Below are 18,082 nucleotides of genomic sequence, written 5' to 3' on the forward strand. Positions count from 1 at the left end.
ACAATGATGTCATCCTTTGTGGTAAAATTCATCTCAGTTTTAGTTTAAAAAAAAAAAGCTCTTGTGGGTAAATCAGCGTCTATCCACTGGGCATAACTGCCACCTCCTTCCCACTTCCACCCTACAATGGAAGGTCACCACCTGCTGCCGGAAAGTTCCTGATTCTCAGGTATAGTTTCCACTCCAGAGGCCACAGCTGGGGAACAGACTGTCCTGAAAGGGAGCCAAATCTCTAATTCCCCAGCCCTCAATCCAACAAAGTCCTTTCTGTGGCCCCTGAAGAAAACCCTGCCCCTTCCATGGCAGATAGCACAGCGCTGACGCAGCTGCCTGAGCCTTGGGTGTCCGTGTGCAGCCCCGCCCACTTTCCTCGCATTTCTGGCTGTGAGTTGTCACTGAACATCAGGGCTCAGTCACAGGTGAAATTCAGAGGGGGTCAGAGGTCAGCTGAGGCAGCTATTTGCTTAGCCAGAAAACAGCACAAAATTAGGGACAGAAAATGGCTGCCGGGCATTAACTGCTGAACTATGACTCCATGAGGGTGAACAACCCCAACAAGGACTCAGGAGTTGACCCTTCGTCCAGTTTACACACCTGAGTGATGCAACGGTGTGGGGAGAGGAGCTGGGAGCAGCAGGTACTGAGAAACTGAATATTTTGTCCTATTTCAGAAATAAACATTTTACATTCTCTTGAAGCTATGGAAGAAACCACCATGCTTCAGTCTAATAGTTAGATAATATCTAATTCTGATTTGTAACAAAAAAGGTTGACAGACACTGAAGTCAGCTTTCATGGGAGAGAAAGCACACCATGTATAGAAGGGGCCTTGAAAATGGAAATCAAAGACTGCTTTTATTGACACACCAACAGACCCACCCATGATTTGGAAGGGATGATGCATTAATAATTATCATCAAAATGAATTAAAATACAAAGGTATCTGACGTGGCTTTACAGTGACATGATGCCTTAATAAATTAAGGAAACTGGCTGCTCTCAAGTGCTTCTCACTTCATGTTCTTCACAAAGTCTTCCCCTTTCTTGATCGAGGCCTTCAGCTCAGGAATGGCCTCAGCGATCATCTTCTCTTCGAAAGAGGAGACTTTGCCAATGCCCAGGTTCTTCTCAATGCCCTTTTTCTGAAGGAGAGAGGGAGGTGGTAAAAATTTAAAATGAAGTTTCCACAAAAGCATTTGTTACAGAAAACCCAACTTGTAACTTCCATCAGCTCTGCCGAGACCGTCTACACCCGCGGGCTCTGGGCGGCCTGAGTGTGCGGCGCTGACCCGGGACGGGTGGGTCTGAGCTGCCGTCGGAAGCTCTGGCTTCAGAGTCAGACAGTCCTAGGCTGGGATCCTGACTCTGTCATTCACTACGCATGTGCCTTGGACGATTCCTTACATTCTAAATCTGCTTCCTCATCTATAAAATGAGCGTCCTGTCTACCCCCAAGGAGGCTGCGAGCAAGTGTGAGGACGACTTGGCAGAGGCTGGCACTCAACCCTCAGGAGCGTTTAACAGCATCTCCCTGATGAAGCCTATTTTTGGGTTCTAGCCTCTTTCTCAAGTTGGTAAAGGGCTGAAGAAACATTTATTTTTTTTGAGACAGGGTCTCACTCTGTTGCCCAGGCTGGAGGGCAGTGGCATCATCATAGCTCACTGTAGCCTCAAACTCCTGGGCTCAGGTGATCCTCCTGCCTCAGCCTCCTGAGTAGGTGGGACGACAGGTGTGTACCACCACACCTGGCTAATTTTTCTTATTTTGTAAAGATGGGGGTCTTGCTAAATTGCCCAGGCTGGTCTTGAGCTCCTGGCCTCAAGTGATCCTCCTACCTCAGCCTGAGCATCATTTGTCCCCCAATAGCCTCAGATTCAGTTGCAATGCCATCTCCTCCTAAAGCCTTCCCTGGCTCTAGGACCATCAGACCTGGGTGTCCCCCACCTGCAGGTCTGCCACACTCTGCACACACCTGCAATGAACTAAACTGTTGAGCGTCAGTCTCTCTCCACCAAGGCCAGGGGCCTGGTGTAGGGATCTTTGAGCATCAGAGCATTTACAGGAAAGGCCTGGGGGTAGCCCAGCAAGTCATGAAACTTCCTTTCTGGACATGTGATGAAGCCAACCACACATGTGCCTGACTTCAGTAGCTGCCCGCACCTGAGAAATGGAAACCTGGCTGGATGGTTTGTAAGACCGAAGGGTTTCTGCTTGCTGAAGTCTCAGTAAGTGTCAACCAGACCAGACAGCTGACCCCAAAACAGCCCGCTGAAGCCAGCAATGTGACCACATGGTTCCTTCCCAGATGCACATCCCAAGAAGGAAAGCCAGTGGGGTGTGGAACAAGGAAGCAGGCCTGCCTGGAAGAGGGATTAGGCCTTGTAGCATGTGAAGTCAGAACAAGAATGAACACATATAGGGACGGTGAGAGGGGGTGAGGCATCAAAAACTACCTATCGGTACAATGCACGCTATTCAGGTGACAGGTACACTAACAGCCCTGACTTCATCACTATACAAGTCATCCATATAACAAAAAACCACCTGTACTCCTAAATCTTTTGAAATAAAACAAAATGAACACACACAAGCTACAGTGATGGTGTTCAGGTGGGTGCAGGAAGGCTGTTTCTTTTAGAGCTGTCTGAGCTGTCCTGAGACAGGAGTGTCTGATCAGTGATCACACTCGGGCGGCCGCTGTCAAATCCGCAGGAAACGACATTCACCTGTGGGGAGGTTTGCATTTCACAGCCTGCGACGTCTCCCAGCTCTCAATTCTGTGATGTGCTTCTACCTTCAAAAACCCAAGCACACGCCAGGCAGGGGTGTGCAGCTCCCGCACAGAGGAAATCTGAATTGCGGAGCAAGCAGACAGGGCAGAGCTCCTGGATCCTACACAGCGGTGACTCTCCTCCTTCCATGGTCAGAGGCCCTGAGCTCCGGGATACTCACCCCCAGCAGCAGTGGCGTGGAGAAATAGGCACAGTCCGTTTCTTGTGACTGAACAAAGGAACATTCAACAACTCCTTCCTTTCCGTTCATCGCATCCACAAGGGAGAAGACGAAGCGGGCACCGGCGTACGCCATGGACAGGGTGGCGGAGCCTAGGGGAGCACAGGCAGGTCAGCACGCTGGCCCCACAGCCGTGAGGTCCAGCTGAGCCTGCCCTGCCAGCGAAGGCACCTGCAAGTTTTCCAGCTTAACAAGTTCAGATTCCTGGCCAGCATCCCTTAATTTGACTTACTTACGAATGGCACGGAAGTAGCCCTGCCAACCTCAAAATGCCTGTTAACCCCACAAAGCAAGCTGAGCTGCCTCTCACGTAGAGCTTTCTTACTGATGAACCCGAATGAAACACAGAAACTATCCACCTCCTGCCCAGGCCCTTGCCCAGGGAACAGCCTTGGAGACTCTACCTGCTCCGGCTTTGGCCTTCACCACCTCCGTGCCGGCCTCCTGGATCCGCCCCGTGAGTGCCGTCAGCTGGTCCTGGGGGAAGTCCACCTTGGGAGTGCACTACAAGGCAAGTCGTGGGTCACTGAGCAGCTGCTGGCTCGTCCTGGTCCTCAAAGCCTCCTGGCCACCACTCCCACCCGCCCCCCTCTGTCCTCACGGAGGGGGGCTCCCTCCCACTACCACCGCATGAGAAACCAAGACTTTCTTTATAGAAAAATGACAAAGACAAATCAACTTTGTTGGGAAGCTTAGTGAGCCCCCTACTCATTTTAAAAGAACTTTTTATATTTTGGACTAATTTTAGACTTGGAGAAAAGTTATAGAAATTAGTATAAAGAATTTTGTCACTTGGCTTCACCTAATGCTACCATTTCATGCAACCACAGCACGATCATGAAGAACAGGAAATGAACATAAATATTATTAACTAAACTACAGACCTTATTCAGATTTTACCACTTTTCCCACCACTGGCCCTTTTCTGTTCCAGGTGCCCAGCTAGGACCCCACCCTGCATTCAGTCCATCTCTTGTCGGTTCCTGACTTTCCTGACACTTGTCACAAGTACTGACCATTCCTTTTGTAGAATGTCCACCAATTTGGATATGTGAGATGCTTCTTCATGATTTTCTTGTAAAGTTATGCTTTTGACAAGGATATCACAAATACTCTGTGTCCTTCTCAGTGTACTATAGTCAAGGGCTATGATGTCAAGTTGAACTATCTCATTCTCACGGTGTTTGCCTTGTCTCAACTCATCTTTAAACAAAGCACCTCCACCCGCTTTAACCTAACTGGGCATTCAGCGATGTTTCCAACAGGATCCTCACGGTGTGCTAAAGCTGGCTATGTGAGCACCTCTGACCACAGCAGGAATCTTCAAAATACAGTGGACAGCCAAGTCTTCTCCGGTCCATCTGGACTGTCTCAAAGCAGGGCTTCCTGGGAGAGGGGCTCACGATCTGGAAGCTTCCTGCAATGTCACACACACGTACCTGAGAGATCAGGGGGATGATGGTCTTCCCAGCATGGCCGCCGATGACAGGGACGTTGACTCGAGCTGGATCCAAACCCTGGCCACCAAAATATAAAGCTTGTTAACCAGCTGAGCGTAAAACATGTCATAGCCACCCCTAAAACACCAATACGGAAAAACCCACAGAACTCAGAATGGAACAAAGAAATCAGGGAAGAGACACTGTCCTGCTCCAGCCGTGCTCAGCTCTCCTATGACAGTCCCACCAGGTGGCTGAGCAGGTGCAGTGAGGACAGGCTTGTCTGGGGAGGCCACCATAGGTTCTTCCTCCACAACGAGCCGGAACTGCCTCCTGTAGAGTCCCCCATCGGCCCGATATCCTCTCAGATCAGGGACAGTGGTCCTCTTTCTCTCAGCTAATGACAAGCCCCATGCACAAGCCCAGACGCAAGTCCCCACACTGTTGCAGAGAACAAGTCAAATTCCCTTTCCCTCATTGCAGAGCAAAATTCAAACCTATTCTAGGAAACCGACGGGTAAGAAGTCTGGCACCTGAAACGGTGATTGGGACAGAAAGAACAAAACCGGGTTGTAACGGGGCAAACGCCATGGTTCCAGTTAGTAGCACTCGCTAGGAGAGGCTGACTCATTTGTTAAACTGAAGAATCTGTGGACTAGAATTTCTTAAAACAGAAAAAACCCCAAAACCCAAAACCAATAGGAGTTATGGTAGGGAGGTGAGCAGCTCCCAAGATGATGCCACCTGCCCCAAACGCCATGGCTGAAGAGACCAGCTTGGGTTAGGAAACAAGCCTTGCCCAGGAAAGGGAGGGTCAACCTCAGGAAGGGGCAGGGCAGGCAGGATCAGCCTTACGCAGCAGGAGTCGCAGAACTGAGAGGTTAAAGCATGTGAGCGCACACGTGCCGGGCACTGTGTGGTCACCAGGGACACAGCCCTGCTTTCCAGAAGCTTGCTGTCTAATGTGAAAGACTGACGCACACTAACGTCCCAACGCCATGTGCTCAGATGGGAGCATGGCATCAGCCCAGGAGAGGGTTTCCTGGGGGTGGGAGGAGGCAGCCCAGGGAAGAATATTCTAGACAAAGGGAACAGAAGAGCAAAGCCACGGGGGTGTGAAAGCAGAGTGTAACACGACAGGACATTGCTGCAAGCCGCTTAGAAAGGGAAGGAAGGTCACCGGTGTCACAAAAGGGCTTGAGACTGTTGGGAGGAACCAGACGCTAAGTTTAACACATTGACTGCCGCATTAGAAAAAATTTTTTTTCCCTTGGGGCCATGGTGTTTTATTACAAAAATAGAATAAAAACGTTGAAAACACAATGACCCTTTATGAGTTAATGAAAAATTTGTTATTTCTTATTGTTTTCTGTGGTGAGTTATATGCAACTTGAAAAATAGTTCATGCGGCTCCCAAGGTAAAGAGATATGTGAGTTACATATGCTTCACAGGGCCCCGGGCTCAAAACTAGCGTGAGTTAAATACAACTCACATGGCAGTTAATGTATTAGGGACTGAGATTTATTTTTGAGATAATTCGGGAATTTTCCAGAATGTCAGGCAGCTCGAGGTAATGGCAGTTCACTTAACAGAGCCTGTCAAGCACTAGCTTTTCTGCAAGGGCCAAGATCCTGGTCCCCCACCCCAAACAGCGAAGCTTCGAGGGCCTACCATCCAGGCTAAGACAGCACCGCCTCATAGAACTTTCTGTGAGAATATGGGAGTCACGTGTGGCTCATGCAACGGAAGGCATATGATTTTTATGTTATTTAACTTGAATTAATTTCAATAGCCACACATAGCTGTGGCTTCTGTAGCGCAGGGCAGGACCAGGGCCTGGGAATCGCGCCTCCGCAGGCTGGAGGGAGTGCGGCCGGCCTGGCCTGCCCACTTTCAGACTCAGACAACCACACGCTCCTGTTCCTTCCCTATAGGTTCTACCACACCCCACACACCTGTGCTGACCTGGTCACTCAATTAAATCATTTCTTTCTTTCTTTTTTTTTTTTGAGACAGAGTCTCACTCTGTTACCCAGGCTAAGCCTAGCTCACAGCAACCTCAAACTCCTGGGCTTAAGCAATCCTCCTGCCTCAGCCTCCCGAGTAGCTGGGACTATAGGCATGCACCACCATGCCCGGCTGATTTTTTTTCTCTATATATTTTTAGTTGTCCAGATCATTTCTTTCTATTTTTAGTAGAGAAGGCATCTCACTCTTGCTCAGGCTGGTCTCGAACTCCTGACATCAAGTAAGTGATCCTCCCGCCTCGGCCTCCCAGAGTGCTAGGATTACAGGCATGGGCCACTGCGCCTGGCCTAAATCATCTCTTGAATCAAAGCATCTCTCTCCCCTCCACAGAGCCCCCGAGGCCTGGGGCCACTTACAGACCTCTGTGACGCCCTCGCCTAGAACCAAGCCCGAGCACCAGGCCCTTGGGATGTGCTGCCGTACGAATTGTACGAATTACATGGGGCACCTCCGACACTCCAGAAGCAGCTGTCCGGTGCGCAGGGGAGTTAAACACAGGCCGGCAGCCCTGCACGTGCACTGCTCACCAAGCCGTGTGCACAAGTCGGGGCCTGCTTCTGAGAAGCCTCCTCAAATCTGCAAAGTCAGACAAAATGGCCTGAAGCTCCAGAAAAACACTTTTTGGGGCCAGAGGAAGTGGTTCCACTCGATCCACAACCAAAACAATTAGAAAGCAGGTTGTGAAAGGCACCAAGGACTGCAGGCTCATCGCTGGTGCAGAACCAACCCTGCCTCAAGACAAGTCTGGCAGCGCAAGCAGAGCCAGGCTCCTGGCCAGCCCGGGACTCCCCGGGGCGAGCTACTGCAGGCAACCCAAAGAGGGAGTCAGAATCAGACCAGGGCCAACAATTCTGCTATCCCAGCACTTCTGGAACTTTCCTAAGTTCTTCATGTTTCCTAGTTTTATCACCTTTGTCTAATGAACAGCAGGCAAATCCTGCTAGGACTAGTTTTCAGGGGCGAGGAGAAGGGGAGGACTGGGGGAGCATAATATGAGTCCAACCACCGAGAAACCCAGGAAACATCTGAACCCCCGACGCTCTCAGGGAGAAGTAAAAGACAGACTGAGCCAAGTGGAGACAGAACCTGGCCAGAGTTTAAACCCGCAGGGACCTGCTGCATGAAGTCCATAAGGAAACACGAGGGCTGCTTCCACCAACGGGCAAACCGTAAAAACATTTAAAACTCCCAAGTCACATGTGACCTGTAAGTGCCCTGGTGTCTTCTATGCCTGCAAATGAGCAAGGGTGGGGGACCGGAAAAGTTCAGCAAGGGACGGACTCAAGCCACACCTGATGCAGCCCTTACCTTCAGTTCGGCAACAAAGGTGTTGGCCCTGACGATGTCCAGGGTTGTCACACCGAAGATTTTACTGGGGTTGTATACTCCATGTTTCTTGAAAACTTCTGCAGTGATTGGGATGGTGGAGTTAACCTAGTAAAAGCAAGAGACAGGCATATTTTTCCCTGCATTCTGAGAGCAGGGCCAAGCAACAAAAGGACAAAATCTTTTCATGAGACCATGAACAAGTCCGAAGGTGCCAAATCAAACTGCCCTATCTGATAACTTCGTGTACAGGAAAGTCATCTGCCAGACAGGACAGGTTACACCGTGTAAACAAAGAAACCCTTTGCTGTGGGGATGCTTATTCCCCATCAGCTATCAATTTGAATAGGTGACGATGGCTCCCCTGGGCACCTGCTTGGCTGGGGCCTACACCTGAACGGCCATCCCTGACACGAGAGCACTGCACAGCGGCTAAAGGCACAGATGAAGTATGGTCAAACCCCAGTTCCGTCCCTCTGTGTTATAATCCGGGGCAAATAACCCAGGGACTTGGTTTCTTTATCCACAAATGGGGGAAACGACAACTCACTCGTGAAGTTTTTGTGAAGATAAATGACTTAACATACAGTAAGTGCTTAACACATCACCGGGTGCACAGGAAGATTATAATAAAAACAAAACAGAAAGGTCTGTATTGGGCACTAGTTAGCTCCCCAGCAAAAGAAACAGCTACTATCTACTTGTAACCAGCTGCTCACAGAGAAGGCAGGATCCTCTTCTCAGAGGCTGTGAGCACAACTTCTCAGCATTATCAGCAGCCACGTCCCTCAGTGACATCACTGTCACTGCACCTTCACACAGACCCTCATCACACCCAGACACCAGGACCCAGACTCAACCAGGAGGGAAGAACACTGGGGCTGCTGTTAAATGCAACACAAGGCTCTACCAAGGTTGAAGTTTCTGAGTGAAAGAATAGGTGACCTGCAAAGACTGGCGAGCAGGACCCCGGGTGGCTGTGTGTCTGAGACTGTGTGTCTCAGTGTGAGGAGATGGGGACGACAGGGAACCAGGAATCGCAATCCCCAAGCAGAAAACAGATAGTCCCCCCTTCATCCATGGTTTCATCTTCTGCAGTTTCAGTTACCTGCGCTCAACTGTGGTCTGAAAATATTAAATGGAAAATTCTAGAAATGAATATTCATAAGTTTTAAATTGCATGCCATTCTGCATAGCAGCATGAAATCTCACTCCATCCCGCCCAGGATGTGACTCATCTCTTTGTCCAGCATGCCTACGCTGTACGCCACCCGCCTGCCCGTCTCTCAGTCTCAGTCTCGGCTATCAGATCGACTGTCGAACTATGGTAGTGCTTGTGTGCAAGTCACCCTTGTTTTACTTCATAATGGCCCCAAAGTACAAGAGCAGTGACGCTGTCAATTTGGACACGACAAAGAGAAGCTGTGAAGTACTTCCTTTAAGTGAAAAGGTGAAAGTTCTTGACTTAAGGAAAGAAAAAAAAAACACTTTTATTATAGTATATAATTGTTCTATTGTTAGTTATTGTTGTTAATCTCTTACTGTGCCTGATTTATAAATTAAACCTACTCATAGGTAGGTCTGTATAGGAAAAGACAGCATACATAGGGCTTGGTATGACCCATGGTGTCAGGCATCCACTGGGGTCTTGGGACGTATACCCCGAGGATACGGGGAGACTACTGTACAACAAAACAGGAGCCAATGAGTTACACCACAATCACGGGTGAAGGTAGCTTCAAGAATGGACTTATCTTCAGGTAGGGAAACTGAGATACAGAGAGAAGTGATTTGCCCAAAGGCACAGTTAGTTGGTGGAAGAACCAGGTTAAAACTTTCATTTAGTTCAGAAGGAATCCTTAGGAAATAAATGCAAGGACGTCTTACTAGTGCACCCGACTTCTCCATCTCAGCACATCACTCTGCTTTTGCTCCCTACCAGCACCGCTGCAGACTTCTGCTGTTAACTGTGAGCTTTCCACAGCGTCAGCACCTACCGGCTGCCACAGCGGTGAGAGCTGAGCCTAGCGACACTCACCGGATTGGCGATGATGCAGATCATGGCTTCAGGGCAATGCTGGGCACAGGCAGCAGTCAGGGTGGCCACAATTGTGGCATTGGTGTTGAACAGATCATCCCGGGTCATGCCTGGAAATGATCCAATGCAAGATGTTCACAAAGAACACAACGAATTCCTAAACAGGTGCCAAGTGCTGTGTGTGTTCGCTGTTGCTTATAAGAAATTTAACCACGAGCAAGACAGAGTCCCTGTTTCAAGTAAATCTCTCTTGTAGGGAAAACAGTCCAGTGGGACAAGCGCCAAAACAGAGGTCTGTGGGGGTGGAGCTAGGAGGGTGGTATCTGAGAGGGATTGCCAAGGATTAATCAGAATGCCCAAGGGGGAGCCAGGTGGAGGCAGGGGCATTCCACACACAGAGGCACAAGGATGAAACATTCAGGGAATGGCAAGACATCGGGGACAGGGGAGACACACCACAGACATCAAGGGCTTTAACTGCAGGACAATGGAGGTGATCTTTACCCCACAGGCAATACGGAGCCTGTGGAATTTTTTTGCAGCAGAGAAATCAGATTAAATCCATTTTACATAGAAAGCTACCTTCTTACTTGGGAAGATGCTGGGCAAGTCTTTCAGACACACCTGGCTTCCTGGGGACTCCGGCTGGAATAACCACCACATCGCACCCTTTCAGGCAGTCTGGCAGCTGTTCGGGTCCGAGGTAGCCTAGAAAAAACACCCCAAAGAGAAATCTCACCCTTTCTGATTCAGAGAGGCTGCCACTTCTGAGGGACAAGCCTGGGAAGGACTGGCCCTAGCTGGGCTCAAGGCCAACCAAACACCTCAGGAAAGGACAGCCGGTCCCACCTGTAAAGTGATTTTCTTCCATTGACAACTACTGCCCTGTGAGCTGACAGATCCCAGGCGGCGGGACACTACCTTCCTCCAGCCTCTCCTTGCCCAGGCCCCTTGTAGAATGGCTCGGCGCTCCAGGTCTCCACGACCCAAGCCCAGTCACTTGCTTGCTGCTAGCACCGTAAGTCACTCCCAGCCTCCAGCTAGAATTAGCAGCATTAGCTGCTCATTCCACTTCACTATCATCCCAACAAAAGCCCTTAGATCTACAGTGTCGGATTAGAAGGCACGTTGAAGGCTATGAAAGAAAACGCCCTGTGCTGATAAACAAGGACTCTCAACATTAGTATCTATTTTGTTCACTCCTATCATCTCAGGAAAAAAAAATATGTTTTCAAAGATTTCAGGGTCTCGCTCTGTCACCCGGGCTGGAGCACAGTGGCACATTCATAGCTCACTGCAGCCTCAAACTCCTGGGCTCAAGTGATCCTCCTGACTCAGCCTCCTAAAGCACTAGGATTACAGGTACAAGCCACCATACCGGGCCCAAATCTGCTTTGATTTTGACTTTTTCCTTATGGTAGGAGCCTTCAGAAACTCAAATATATAGCCCAAAAGAAAATGAGCAAACCAATTAAGAGGAACTATGGGAGGCACATAGACATGACTTGATAGTCAGCCTCCTGAACCGTCTATGCCAGTTGAAAACTCATGTAAAACACTATCAAACACGGTATTCTCATACACTGTCAGTAGGGAAAGAAGTCAGTACATTTCTGGACAGCAATTTGGTACTTTATAATAAAAACTTCAAAACATTTATGCCTAATAGTTCTATTTTTAGTATTCTAAGAAAAAGATGTAAAGATAAAGATATTTATTACAACTTAGATATTTACCAAATAGCCTAGATACTGCCTTCTATGGATTTCCCAAGAGGCCGTGCTTTGGAGAAGCTGGTCGAGGTACCCCTGGGCTAGCAGAAAGGCAGCCGGGAGCACGCCAGGAATAACACATCTTATTGCCCCCAAATCCCCATCAGAGGCTTTGACACGCACCCCCCTCCCCATCCTTATATTACTTTTCAAATTAGAAAAGTAAAACATGGAAAGATTAGGCTACCTTATATTTCTAAAAGATACAGTTGTTTAAGTTTTTATAGACCCAAGTCTCAAAGGGTGTAATCATTCGTAGAATTTAACTCTAAAACTAACATGGAAACCCCAAGTGTCTAAACATCTAGTTTTATCCAAGAATCTTACTCAAAACTCAAATCCTGATCTACTGGGGAGAAGAGATTTAAAGTCTCCAGGGTCAGTGGGCCCAGTACCTTTCACAGTCGCTCTGGTCTCGATGTGGCTCAGGTCTGCGGCCACTCCAGGTGTATGAGCGATATCGTAGAGGGTCAGGCGGCTCACTAAGGGGCTGTTCTTCAGGAGAAGCGAAAGGGGCTGCCCGATTCCTCCGGAAGCCCCTAGCACAGCTACCTTAGCATTTTTCTAAAAAGAGGCACAGAGAAAGAACTCTTAGGATGAAGTCAGCATTAAAAGGATCCACATGGTATGCTGCAAAAATCCTGCACTGGGCCTCTTTTTACTGCAGTGGTGCCAAAGCAAGATACAATTGCCATACTTCTACCAGTTTCCTTCTGGTAGAATTCTGGACCTTCATTCCAAAGATCCAGTTTCAAATGGGGAGAACTTATATCTATAGAGGTTGTGATATTCAGGGTCATATTCCAAAAACCCTTCTGAAAGATCAAGAACAAGCTTTACTCAATCAAGCAGCTAGACTGATAACAGTAGCCTTATCTTTAACCTGCAGCTTTAAAAACTATAAACGTTTACTGAGTGCCTAGCAACAGGCCCTCCTTGTAGGGGTTGCAGGAAAGAAGACCCCTGCTGGCTGTGGAGAGAACACATAACCAGATGCATCAGGCGTAGAGGGAAAAGAGCCCTCACAGAAGCACTGTGGGAAAGAGCAGAGGGGGCATGTTCCACTGTCTGGGGGTCCGGGGAACCAGGGAAGATCCTAGGTAGGCAGCAAGCTCTTGGCTGGAGCCTGAGGCAGGACCAGGAGCAAGAGGTGGAAGGGGGAATGTATATTTGAAAAGGCTCCTTTGTCGCAGACTTCAGGATCTCATACCTGTTCTCCAACTCTGGTGTGTGTCAGAATCCCCTGCTGTGCTAATGAGGACCAAGAGGGCCAGGCTTCTTGAAGTAGGGCAGGGTTTAGGCCCTTGTACTTTTACCAAGTTCCCTAGGTGATGCTGATACCAACCAGAGTTTGAGAATCAGTGCTACGACCCAACCTAATCAGAACAAGCAACAGTTGGCCCTGAGCATTTCAGCTTGGAACAGAAAAGAGATAAGGCTGAATTCCTTGGAGGGTGGCGGGTGGAGGTGGGTCCAGAGAGACTAGATGGCCTCATTAATAGCTAAAAGGCTGAGCTAGAAAAATTTATATCAACGTGTTAGTCAACTTACTGGAACTAAAGTCAAAAGACTTGACTTTCAATGAGCACTTCAGAGCTAAGTGAATCTAACAACTGGCTACCACTGGATCCTATTGTTTTGTTTTATTTTTTAAAAAACAGTTTTATTGAGATGTATTTCCCATACCATACAGCTCACCCATTAAAAATGTACAATTCAATGGCTTTTAATATATTCAGAGTTGTGCAACCATCACCCCCAAAAGAAACCCCACACCTATTAGCTGCCACTCCCCATATCTCTACACCCCCGGCAACCACTGATCTTCTTTTTTTTTTTTTGGGTTGAGACAGAGTCTCACTCTGTTGCCCCAGCTAGAGTGCTGTGGCATCAGCCTAGCTCACAGCAACCTCAAACTCCTGGGCTCAAGTGATCCTCCTGCCTCAGCCTCCCAGGTAGCTGGGACTACAGGCATGCACCACCATGCCCAGCTAATTTTTTCTATATATATTTTTAGTTGTCCATATAATTTCTTTCTATTTTTAGTAAAGATGGGGGTCTCGCTCTTGCTCAGGCTGGTCTCGAATTCCTGAGCTCAAACGATCCACCCGCCTTGGCCTCCCAGAGTGCTAGGATTACAGGCATGAGCCACCGCGTCCGGCCTGATCTACTTTCTGTCTATGGATTTGCCTATTCTGGACATTTCATGTAACTGGAAAGACACAGTATGTGGCCTTCTGTGTCTGGCTTCTTTCACCCAGCATGTATTCCAGGTTCATCCATGTGGTAGCTTCAAGTCCTTTTCATGGATGAATAACATAAAATACAGGTGACCCTGGGAACACAGGCTTGAACTGCGCAGGTCCACTTGTACAGATTTTCTTGTCTCTGCCACGCCAGAGACAGCTAGACCAACCCCTCCTCTTCCTCAATGTGAGGACCACGAGGATGAAGACCTTTATGATGATTCACTTCCACTTAATGAACAGTAAATGTATTCTCTTCCTTATGATTTTAACATTTTTTAGTTTAATTTATATTAAGAATACAGTATATATTTAAATAATACATGTAACATACAAAATGTGTTAATCAACTGTTTCTGTCATCGGTAAAATTTCTAGTCAAGAGTAGACTATGAGTAGTTAAGTATTTGGGGAGTCAAAAATTATCAACTATGTGGGGGTTGGTGCCTCTAACCCTCATGTTGTTCAAGGGTCAACTGTATATCACTTTTTTTTACCCATTTATTCACTGATGAACATTTGAGTTGTTTCCATTGTGTGCTATTATGAAAAATGCTATGAATATTCATATGTAAGTTTTTGTATGGGTATGTTTTTAATTTTCTTGGGCATATACCTAGGAGTGAAATTGAAAAGTCATGGTAATTCCATGTTTAACCTTTTGAGGAACTGTCAGACTATTTTCCAAAATGGCTGCCTATTCATCTTTTAAAGGTCACCTACAATTCAACAGGCACTGAATTCTTACCTGCTACATGCTAGACTGACTTGCTAGCACTGACAAGACTTGCCAACTGAAAGACATGCACACCACGCAAAATAGCATCTTGTGTAATGAATGCCACGGAGGCAGATACTAGAAAGAGCAGCAGCACAAAGGAGAGAAGAAACTGTTAGGGTTTTGAAGGATGAGTAGGAGTTTACCAGGTGGAATGCTGGGAGCAGGAAGAGATGTGATAGAGTAAGGCCTATGGAGGACAAGCAGTTCCAACAGTCCTCTATGGCTTGAGCGCCAATAGATACATGCGGAGGAAGGAAATCAGAGCTGAGGGCCTAGCACAGCAGGTCTGGTCCTTGTGGGCAATGGGGAACTAAAGAAGGGCCTCAAAAGCTTAGAAGAACATGACCAGATCTGTTTTAGAAAGATATGAGGCAGAGCTGAAGATGGATTGGACAGACACAAGATGGAGGCAGGGAGACTACTGCAATAGTCCAACCATGATTCCAGGGTGGGAAAAAGGCAGCAGTAGCAAGGTGGATGGGTTATGAGTGATCTGTGAAACACCATCAACAGATTCAGGTAACCCCCTTCTCCTTCTCCATCCATCCAAATGGTGAGCTGAGGGAGGAATCTGGGATGACTTCCCGGCTTGAGTAGATAACATTGCCTTTAATAGAGGGAACTGAGGAAGGGTAAGGGGTTTGGAAGATTGATGAATTCAGTTTTGCATGTTGAGTTTGAGTCACTTGAAACATCCAGACACACATATGTATCCAGTGGGTGGGTCCTTAGATAAAGGGCTCTCGATCTCAGGCAAAGGGCATGGTCTAAAGGTCATTAATGTCTGCACTAGGATTAACTGAAGCCTTGGACATTAACAAGGCACAAAAGGGAACACAGAGTGAGAAGAGAACCAGGGGCAGAATCCTATGAACACCAGCATTTAAGGGGTGAGAGGACAAAGAAGAACCTAGAAAAACTGCCACTTTAGGCCACTCCCACCCGAGTAATTTTTAAGAACTAATTTAATGACTGTGTTTTGGTGAGCCTTTCTAGGATAGGCAGAATTTATCATATAGTAATACCTTGCATGAAAGCCAAGTCATCCAATAAGTGAGTCAGCAACCTCATTTACTGGGAACACTGGCAGAAAAATGGTCACAGCTGACATTAGGGTCTGCTCTGTGTGAGGCACTGAACTAAGTCTTCACTCACTTAATTCTCATAACTCCATCACGTAATATGAAGAGACCTATTTTATTGAAGCATAGAGAAGTTGCAAATAGTTCAGGCTCACATGGATAGCAAGTGATGAAGCTGCGGGGGCACAAGTTGAATACTGGCAATTTGACTTGTGAATTTGGGCTTAAAAAAAAGGAAAAAGTCTTTGAGAAAATAATTTCTACCCTAAAGCTCACTCCCATTATTCAAAAGCACCTCCCCTCTAGGTCTCATTCAAGGCCCAATCAAAATTCTAGCCAACCTCAGTGAGCTAGTTTCTAATCTAAACTCACAAATGAGAAGGAGAGCCTATTCCTGGCAGGCAGCCAAGGCAGCTGCCAGGGAGGGTGGAGACAAACCAGGAAAATAGACACAAGAAGTCAAAGTGCCATGTGTGGTCGTCTAAGGCAGGCATCTACAATGGGTCCTGACATTATCACTACACGTTATATTCTACAGTAACTGATGCTAGTTGATGATAAGCTTTGACTATAAAAAACCAAAACTAAACAAGCCCCAAACACAGTGGGTTTCTGCTTAGGAAATTAAACCCTAAAAGCATATGCTACAACCAAGATCTGAATTCAAACAGGCTTTTGGTTTTTTATTTATTTCTACTGGTGCTTTAATTAGGGGACCCTTGACTTCCCAGAAAACTTAACGAGCCAGATGAACCCAGAACCTGAGGTTGGGCAATCACACCCACTTCCAGATCTTTCACTACCACTCCCACGTCTTGTCTCTAGTCTTTGGGACTCCCAAAGTCCAACTTGTATTCCCAGTTCAGTCAGATATTCCACTGGTCCTACAAACCCAATTGTCCATTTATCCTCTCTACCCGCCTAACCCTGGTCCCAGGTGGCACTTGAGTTCTGCCAAATGTAAACTTGTAGAACCATCTTCTGCCTCTTCCTTCTCTCTTATCAGAGACACCCAGTCAGATCAAGAAGAATTTGCTGTCTCAAACATCTTCCCTACCCATTACATTAACTACCTTAGGTACTTAGCTCCACCTTTAAACCATCCTCCCCAAAAACCTAAGTCCTAATCACCTAATCAATTCATCTATCAGTAGCATTTGCATTTATTTTTCAAATGAACTGGATGTACAGGAAATGGGAGGATGTAACCTAAATAATACATTTGGAATGCTCTTTAATAATCACGTCCCTCTTGGGCATGGGACTTAAAAAGCAATGTGGGCACCTGCCGCGTTCTCAAACTTTGGTTGTATTAGATTCACTCGGGGCACCTGGTAAAAATACCAAGGTAGAGACCCTTTGCTCCCTCAACAAGCCCGGGCCTCTGTTCTTTATTAGCTTTCAGGTGATTCTGATGCATGCAGAGTGTGAGAACTAGCCTAGAAGATGGCTAAAAATAGCTTAGGCTTAAGTGGTCTCAGGCCAAGTCATGCACTGTCAAGACACCTGGCTGCAGGCTTGTTCTGCCCACAGCAGAAAGGATCCTTCAAGAAGGTTCTAAAGAGGAAGCAGAGTCTTCAGGTTCTTAGAGGAGAGGCTTGATGCTAAAGCCAGTGACCGCAGTCAGGAGTGAATTTTAATCCTCCGGCCAAATGCTGAGTAACCCTGGCCCAGCGCTGTATACTCAGTGCCTCAGTTTGTACCATGGAGATAAAAACTACACATTCTCTTATTCACGGGCAACTCACACGGATGCTGCAAGATTAGGTACATCAAAGCAAAAGAAAGCTACATAAAAAGGTAAGTGCCTTTCAGACCTAGAGCCGTGGCTTCTCAATCTTTAAGGCGTGCAGGCCAAGGCCAGCCCCTCCGGGGGACCTGGGGGGCCAGCTCGGGGAGCTCTGCCAAGTGCACCAGCCCCGGAACTGGGCCACCTCGCCCCTCTCTACGGCCTTCTCCCCCGCACTTCCTGCCCAGTGTCAGGGTCGGCCCAGGGCGCCACAGCCTCCGGCCAGTGCCGCGCAGCCCTGTGGTCCAGGCTGGCCCAGGGGTCAGAGCTGCTCGCGAGCCAGGGACACACGTGGCCCGGGCCGGGGCCTCCGCAGGCAGGCCGCCCATCGTCGGGCCTACCTGGGCCGAGGTGCTGAAGCTGCGGCGGAGAGCGGCGCCGGCGGGCCGGGCGAGAGCGGAGAGCATGGCTGGGGCAGGCGGGGCGCCGACCGGCAGGTGAAGGTGCTGGCAGCGGGCAAGTGACTCCTACGACCTCCACAGTGCACAGAGCTCCCGGCTCCGCTTCGCCTCGGCCTCGCGAGAGTAGCCGGGCTTCCGGCCCCGCCCGCGCCCCCAGATCTCGCGA

The 18,082-nt window shown here is 48.1% G+C and overlaps 1 protein-coding gene across 1 annotated transcript; it reads right to left on the bottom strand.

Moving 5' to 3' along the window:
• Positions 1-836: 836 nt before the first annotated feature.
• MDH2 (malate dehydrogenase 2) lies at positions 837-18,056 on the bottom strand. Its single transcript, XM_045543091.1, has 9 exons — positions 17,857-18,056; positions 12,013-12,181; positions 10,470-10,553; positions 9,846-9,955; positions 7,790-7,915; positions 4,453-4,530; positions 3,418-3,517; positions 2,954-3,105; positions 837-1,142 (listed from the first exon to the last, which is right to left on the bottom strand). Exons 1-9 carry the CDS (start codon positions 17,920-17,922, stop codon positions 1,011-1,013), a joined length of 1,017 nt encoding a protein of 338 aa, XP_045399047.1. The 5' UTR covers positions 17,923-18,056; the 3' UTR covers positions 837-1,010.
• Between the last annotated feature and the right edge of the window lie 26 nt (positions 18,057-18,082).

This window comes from Lemur catta, chromosome 2 (assembly GCF_020740605.2).
Source record: "Lemur catta isolate mLemCat1 chromosome 2, mLemCat1.pri, whole genome shotgun sequence".
Lineage (NCBI taxonomy): Eukaryota > Metazoa > Chordata > Mammalia > Primates > Lemuridae > Lemur > Lemur catta.